The 7500-nt window shown below is 38.4% G+C and overlaps 2 protein-coding genes across 4 annotated transcripts in view; one reads left to right on the top strand and one right to left on the bottom strand.

The window, feature by feature from the left end:
- The window catches only part of LOC308077420 (uncharacterized protein), a 5766-nt gene extending 1281 nt beyond the window's left edge, over nt 1-4485 (top strand). The window contains exons 3-16 of one of the 2 annotated variants that reach the window (XM_080418104.1): nt 9-38; nt 500-616; nt 853-948; nt 1069-1098; nt 1200-1220; nt 1296-1322; nt 1428-1454; nt 3082-3117; nt 3239-3274; nt 3384-3401; nt 3498-3533; nt 3652-3709; nt 4094-4148; nt 4245-4485. In XM_080418104.1, coding sequence (XP_080274230.1) covers nt 9-38; nt 500-616; nt 853-948; nt 1069-1098; nt 1200-1220; nt 1296-1322; nt 1428-1454; nt 3082-3117; nt 3239-3274; nt 3384-3401; nt 3498-3533; nt 3652-3709; nt 4094-4098 — 537 coding nt within the window. In that variant the 3' untranslated portion in view covers nt 4099-4148; nt 4245-4485. Of the gene's footprint in view, nt 1-8; nt 39-499; nt 617-852; nt 949-1068; nt 1099-1199; nt 1221-1295; nt 1323-1427; nt 1455-3081; nt 3118-3235; nt 3275-3383; nt 3402-3497; nt 3534-3651; nt 3710-4093; nt 4149-4244 lie in introns of both variants that reach the window. The other variant, XM_080418103.1, reaches the window with a different exon arrangement.
- Nucleotides 4481-7500, bottom strand: part of LOC308077488 (uncharacterized protein) — a 3152-nt gene continuing 132 nt past the window's right edge. Inside the window, exons 2-11 of one of the 2 annotated variants that reach the window (XM_080418193.1) lie at nt 7348-7413; nt 7149-7184; nt 6980-7018; nt 6544-6804; nt 6001-6051; nt 5683-5892; nt 5520-5537; nt 5147-5227; nt 4627-4687; nt 4481-4534 (exon numbers count right to left, since the gene is read on the bottom strand). In XM_080418193.1, the coding sequence (XP_080274319.1) occupies nt 4652-4687; nt 5147-5227; nt 5520-5537; nt 5683-5892; nt 6001-6051; nt 6544-6804; nt 6980-7018; nt 7149-7184; nt 7348-7407 (792 nt within the window). In that variant the 5' untranslated portion in view covers nt 7408-7413 and the 3' untranslated portion in view covers nt 4481-4534; nt 4627-4651. Of the gene's footprint in view, nt 4535-4626; nt 4688-5146; nt 5228-5519; nt 5541-5682; nt 5893-6000; nt 6052-6543; nt 6805-6979; nt 7019-7148; nt 7185-7347; nt 7414-7500 lie in introns of both variants that reach the window. The other variant, XM_080418192.1, reaches the window with a different exon arrangement.

The raw sequence follows: 7500 nt of genomic DNA, 5'->3' as shown, positions 1-7500 counted from the left end.
CACCTCAGCCTGGAGGACCTCCTGATCGGAGTGACGAGGTATGTTCTGTTCATCATCAATATGTCCCGTTTAAATTGACATCCCTAGAAGTTGACTTGTAGGTCAGACTTCAAACCAAGGTTGTTGTAATTTTGCATTTTTCATTCGTTTTTATTTTTTACATTTTGTTTTCAATTTCAGTTTAGTTTTCATTTGTTTTTAAAGTGGGTTTACTAGTTTAGTTTTTGAAAAGGTTTAGTTGTATGTCCGTTTTATTTGTCAGAGGCGAGATTCAGAAAGTAAAAAAGTATTGAGTAAAAAACAACATCTAAGTTTAAACTGGCACAGCTAAAACAAATTGCATGGTAGATTACATATATAAAATATATCCATCTATTTTACAGTCTAAGCTATTCAAAATAATACAAAATTGCATGAGATACCGAATTAAATCCTTGATTAGCCACTATAATGCAACAATCTATGAAAACACAAGGTGGTACATTTGTCCATACTTCAGGATGCTGATTTTGGGTTCATGCCTGATGGGCCTGGAGCCTTTCCTGGTCAGGGGCGTGGTCCTGGAGGAAGGGGGGGACGTGGAGGTCCACCAAGAGGGGGGAGGCTCGGTGGAAGGGTAAGTTGTCAGCTAACACAGACAGTAAAGCCCTCAGTGGAAAATGTATGAATTTCTCGGAGAGAGTGTACAAATGCCTCAGAGAGTGTATAAATGTCCATTTGCAGAGTTAAATTAAACATGAGGATTTTGTTGTGTACAAAGCCAACAGAAAAAGCATGTCGATTAAAAAAAAGAAAGAATAATACAATATACAAGGAAAACTCATTAACTGTATGTCCTGCCAAATTCTTCAGGCTGCTCGGTTTCCTCTGGCGCTCCCTGATGGAGAGGATGCAGCTCTGTTTGATGGCATCTTCTTTGGAGGGAAGCCAATGCACCCTGAGATGGTGGTAGGCTGCTGAATTTTTTTTTGCATTCTGGCCAAATATGTTGCTTATTTTGAACAATACAATGTTTAATAGAATATAAACTATATATATTATACGTTGTTGTTGTTTTTCTTGTTACAGAACGACAATGAGTTAATCCCTATATTCAAGGTATGGCCTACTTTACATAATTTCTACAAGGTGAAACATGGTGACTGTTGGTTACAATTAAACAAAATGTCTGATTGTTATATGATGGGATTGCTTTTCAGGCGGACAATGTGACATTTCAGGTAAAGTCATGAAAACAGCATCGTGAGATCAGTAAATATTTACAACATATTCAACAAACTGATTTTCCTCCATAGAATGTTACTGGTCTACCCCTGAAAGAGGTAAACAAAAATATCCTTTATACAGTATACTTTTTTTTTTTTATTAAGTGTATGCTGTAAACCACATGCAGATGAGAAGGTTTATGTCTGTAATGTATCTTACAGGGTGAGAATATATTTCTGCTGCCAAAGGTTAGTAACGTATTTGAGCATGCAATACTGTAATTCAGTGGTTCTCAACCTTTTCAGGCTGTGACCCCCCAAAATAATCATATTTGAAGTGGGGACCCCCACCCTGATAAGCACTTGAATGTAGTAGTTGAGGCATTCCATTTAGTTTGACAAGGATACACAGATAAATATTGTTCACAACGCCTCGCAACGTGAGACGTTGTGAGCTTGTAGATCGGCTATTTTCACAACTGTAGCCTCTTTCTTATATTATTTGACAACTTGGCCAATGTTTGACCAGTTTTTATAGTATAGTTGGTTGATTAAGAAAGGAAAACCGGTGCGCTTCCTCTGGATGCCTTCTTAATTTAGGCAGTGGGTGCTCAGCTATGTAAATAAGTCAAAAGAAAACCACCTAAGTGGAAAAAAGCGGCACTCCAAAATAAAAATTGCAAGACAGTGGCTCAGATGTGGTTTCTCATTTTATTGAGAACATGCTAACATGTTTCGGCCGCAGCCTTCTTCAGAGCAGATTAGGGTAAAGAGTGATACTGGGGGTGCATGCCCTTCTTTTAAACAAACACAAATCATCCCCACCTGTGTAGGGGGGAGGTACTAGCTTGTCAATCAATCAATTATACAATATCACTGTCATAGTCAGAACAGCAGTTCACAACAATATCAGTGCAAAAGTCACAGATCATGGAGGAATCACAGACATCAATTAACATTTCTTTTTTGCGACATCACACTAGGAATGAGGAGTTCATCCAAAAAGCACTGAAAGGCCACAACAGGGACTCACACATCAGGGAGACTTAGGACATAAGGAAAGAAAAAATTATTAATATCAGATTATAATCAGGTTGACAGTACACATTGTTTATCTAAAAAAGGTTGACAGTACACATTGTTTATCTATAAAAAGGGTTTGTAGGAGAAATCATCATTTAGGCCATTTGGTTGCATGGTGTTAAGTTGATAGATCCAAAACATTTCTCTCTGAGATAGCAATTTGGGGAGGTTGCCCCCTCTAGGGGTAGTAACCACTTGTTCAATCCCTACAAAGCGCAAAGATGAGGGTGAACCATGTTTAGCCTCAAGATAGTGTTTAGCCATGGCATATTCAATGTTGCCTGTGCGTATAGCAGTTTTGTGTTCAGAGATCCTCAGTTTTAGGCATCTTTTTGTTTGGCCAATATAAGCCTTACCACAAGGACAGGTCAACATGTAGACCACACTGGTGGAATTACAGTTGATGAAACTCTTTTGTTTATACTTTTTACCTGTCAAAGGATGTGAGAAGAATTTACAATTGGTAGTATTGTTGCATTGTGCACACCGTCCACATCTATAGTTGCCCTGGAGGGACAGCCAGGTGGAACAGTCAGGATTAGAAAATGTGTGAACCAATTAATTGGTTGATTACTTTTGATGCAGCAATGTCTTCTTTTTTTCCCTCTTTTCTTTGAGGTATTAAAGGGTCTTAAAAGTCTGTATATTGTCACTTCACTGTCATCTGGGGACCCCCTGGGTGTCCCGACCCGCAGGTTGAGAACCACTGCTGTAATATCATAGCTGCGGCACTGTGGCAACAGACTTTAAATGCTATCTACACCATAGTTAACTGACAATCCTTTAATATCAGGCTACAGGCGGACGCCACGGACCACCTCCACCAAAGGTAGTAAACAACCTCCACCCTGCTTGCCTCACTGTAGTGATTACATTACACTCAGCATCGTGTCACCGCCCAGATGTTACAGTGTTTAATTTCTGTTTAATTTCTTTCTTTGCTTCAGCAGGGAGGACCTCAGATGGATGGACCTCAGACAATGGGGGTATGTGATCATATTAATAAAAAAACACATTTAACAAAATGTTTGTTAGCAAATGAAAAATATTTTTTTTTCTCTTTATGTGTGATACTTTGGTTTTCCTCATGGACAGCGCCCTCATGGACCGCAGGTAACCCTCATTTGCTTTGATTTTGCAACTCATGGTATAAGTTAAATGTATACACGTAGGCTAATTGTTTGTTTCATTTGTCCTATTCAATTTTAGCCCTATTTGAAGCTCATCTACAACCCTGCAGCCACGGTAATGACTTTTTATAATACTGTATGTAGGTGGTGATAGTTTTACATTTTCACATACATTTCTGTTCTATGAGATCTGACATTTTAACTGTTGCATATTTATCTCTTTCCTCTTATAGAATAAAATCTCCTTTGAATACGGAATCTTGCAGCCTGTAAGTAAACAGGTGTGTGTGTGTGTGTGTGTGTGTGTGTGTGTGTGTGTGTGTGTGTGTGTGTGTGTGTGTGTGTGTGTGCGTGTGCGTGTGCGTGTGCGTGTGCGTGTGCGTGTGTGCGCGTGTGTGCGTGTGTGTGTGTGTAGAATGTTCCTTCTTAAAAATTAAAAAACCTTTTTTCCTGTATCTTTTTTCCAAAGCTGCCAGTTGGTAAGTACTTTTTTTTAAATACTTTTTTTTTTTAAAGTATTTTAGGATGTAGCCTATTCTTTATTTACTTTGGATAAACCTAAATACACTAAAGCCTACAAATCTACAATGTATGAGCTTGTAGAATCTTTAGCCATTAACCATCATCATCTGAATTGTGTACTTACAACACTATATATGACCATTTCATTTTCAGGCTAAACCTAAAGTTACAAAAAGCCAGCTATTCAGCTAACATGAAGCCTATCACGGTAAGGACAGAATCATCTGAGTAAATGTAACTATTATTTTCAATTATGTCATCTGTCATGTCAGCTCAATTAAATGTTTTGTTTCCACATTTTTAGGAAGGAGACAACAACAAAACTCAATTCCCAGCACAAAATGACTTCCTTAAATATACAAGACAAAGTACATTGTAAAGTGTTTAACTCTCAGAGTGTACAGATTTAACCAAATTGACCTAAGGATCCATTTGGTTACATTGTAAACTCTCTGAGTTGCAAGTTGATACATTAACACAGTCAGTCTCATTTTACTGTAATGTTATTGTGCATCAAAATAAAATAAAAATCTTGACACATTAAATTTGACAACATTCTTTATTAGGCAACCGGTACAACAGATGAGAAGATTCCTGTAAAATACATTATATTGTTTAGTTAAATGGATAAGCATGGACTCAAGAATCTTGTACAAAACAATGAAATGGCTGTTACACCTAATCACCTTGTTTTTATTTCCCAGATGAGATCTATGGCTCAAACAGGAATGGGAAGTTGGGACGACCCTGGGGAAAGATGATCAATTCATAATCAGTTTGTTGTTGTTTAGTTCATGTAAAAATGTGAGTTGGGGTTTAAAGGGTGTTGACATGATATATAAGGCAGTGGTTCTCAAAGTGGGATTCAGGAACCCCCAGGGGTCCTTGAGGGGGTTCCAGGGGGTCCCCAGCAAAATGTGTTTAATATAGCATCAGTTTAGCCACTTTAACCCTATTTTATAGACAGGCTATTCGAAAATAGCTGTGAGCTTGTAGATCGGCTTTTTTTTTTTTTAATGGTCTTGAAAGTCTTGAAAAAAAATTGAACAATTTGGAATAATTTTGAAAAATGGAACAGCATAAATCTTCTCTTATGAGGTCTATACAACACCTTTTCAGATGGGGGTCCGTGGCCAAATATATATCAATTTAGGGGTCCTTGATATGAAAAAGTTTGAGAACCACTGATATATGGTACTACCGTACCTCATCAACTCCAGGACCAGATGCATCACCACGGGGATCAGGAGGAGTTGTAGACGTCTCTTTTGTCAATGATGGTCTTGTCTGTCACAGAAACAGAAAACACATGATTTTATAAACAATACATAAACGAGGTCCAATTACTTGGTCTAGACCAGTGTTTCTCAAAGGCCAGGGACTCTCAGGGTTGTTGGAGGGGTTACAAATGGACCATTACAGACCTGTAACTCTGAGAGAGTACAAATGGACCCATAAGAGTCCATTGGGATCCATTTGTACTCTCTCAGAGTTATGGGGGTCCTTGAAATTAAAAAAAGAACCACTGGTCGAGGCTATTGTTGTGTAATATTATGAAAAGATAATGAATTGCACTCACTCCTCTGGGCTGTAGAGCCTGCTGAAAAAAGAAGAATACAGTGCATTTTAAAATATGTTTAAAAAGTGCAACCAGTTTATCAATTAGTCGTACATACAGGGACTGAGGTGATCCTTCATTATGTAGAGGTTTTTCTTATTTTGATGTTGTTTTTCATTCTCACCTGCAGAGGGAGCTGTGGCCTCATGGTAGTCCTCTCTACCAGGTTGAGTTGGGGTGGGAATGTGTTGGGCTGGAAAGTGTTGGGCTGGAATGTGTTGGGCTGGTATGTGTTGGGCTGGATCACCTGACGGTTGTTGTTGTTGTTTGGCTGCTGCCGTGCCACATTCCTCTGCTGGGGGTAGCCATATGGTGGCAGGAAATAGGGGTAGCCCTATGGAGCATGGCAAACCAAGTTGAATGCATGGTAAGTATTTGAATGAAGATTCAGACATTTGCGTTACAGTAATCAATGATTATGTTTGAAGTGACTTTACAACACCTGCATTCGAGGCTGCTGTGGGAATCCATAAGGATACTGGAAAGGTCCTCCCTGAAAGATATTTAATCGCATTAAAGGGAAAGTACACAACATTCGGCCACTAAATGTTGCACTTTTACACCTCTTTAACTGTTGCTTAAAGGTTTGCTATTTCCCCATCATGTATATGAGGGAGTAATCGTGTTATTAACCTTGCAACATAATAACAAAAAAAATATTTATGCCCTTTAACCCTGGCATCCCTATTTTGGGCATGTCATTATAATAATAATGAGTCTAGGACTATATAATTCATATTTGTGTTGAAAATAGCCAATCTACAAGCTCACAAAGCGTCACAATGTGAAGCATTGTAAGCTTGTAGATCAGCAATTTTTGCAGCGCAACAAAGTAAGTATAAATCAGGTGTAGCTGGTTACCATTGACACTTTCTTTTTTCGTTGATAACTTTTGCAGAATTTTTCAAATGGAAATGAATGCAATAATCACTTGAATAATCAGTTATAATAATCAGATCTATAATCTGCCATACATGCGGCTTACCTGTGGGTTTTGTACCTGCTGTTGGACAGTGTTGGGGTCCTGTGGCCCAAATTGCTCCTGGCCATTGGGGAAAAGGACAGTTCCCTGATTGGGGAACTGATTAGGGAACTGATTGGGGAACTGATTGGGGAACTGATTGGGGAACTGATTGGGGAACTGATTGGGGTTAAATGGGCTCATCATTTGAGGATTAAAGTTCACCAACTGGGGATTGAGAAGCTGCACATCAGGCTGTTGTAGCTGCACAAACTGGCCAAGTCCCTAAGAATGAAAGATTTGTTATTTTTTTTTGCATGAAGCACCCCAATATTTTAAAGATTATATATTTTTTTACTGATTTGAATATGTAAACATTGTAGCTTTAAAAGTACAAAATAGGTCAAATAGATGTTGATCTTTAAAATGGTTTGTCCCAGCATGGGCTTTTGGAACGGACCTGTGTTTGTCCAAGTGTTAGTCCAGTCAGTCTTATGAGCTGTAAGCACATAGAAACAGGAAGGGTCACTTTTCAAAGTTAACAATTAGTAGTAGTAATAGTACTATAGTACTATCCTTGAACATAAATCAGTGTCAAGAAATCTTAAGTTCCATTTGAGACTTTTTACCTCATTGCTGTTACTTGCAAGTATTCCAATCTGCACCTATGAAAGCATTGTCGAAGAAATTAATGCTTCTGGTTTTATAAGTATCATACAACAGTATTGCGTGCCTAAAATAATAGACTTTCAACAAAATAAAATGTGTTGCGATGCACAATCATCCAACAAAGTATATGAGGCTTTTCAAGCTGATGTGGAGACTTACTGGAATGGAGGAGCTTGTCCCAAAAAGAAACGCCAAAGCAAGGACTGTCTGCAGCTTCATGATCTCCTATAGCACGAGTTCAAAACAAAAACTTGTTGATAAAAACTGTTAATTTGTTTCCCCCTTCATATAGAATGTCACATAATCTCTGTC

Source organism: Gymnoscopelus braueri, assembly GCF_963280865.1.
Source record: "Gymnoscopelus braueri genome assembly, chromosome: 2".
Taxonomy (NCBI): Eukaryota; Metazoa; Chordata; class Actinopteri; order Myctophiformes; family Myctophidae; genus Gymnoscopelus; species Gymnoscopelus braueri.
This window is presented reverse-complemented; position numbering and strand designations above follow the sequence as displayed.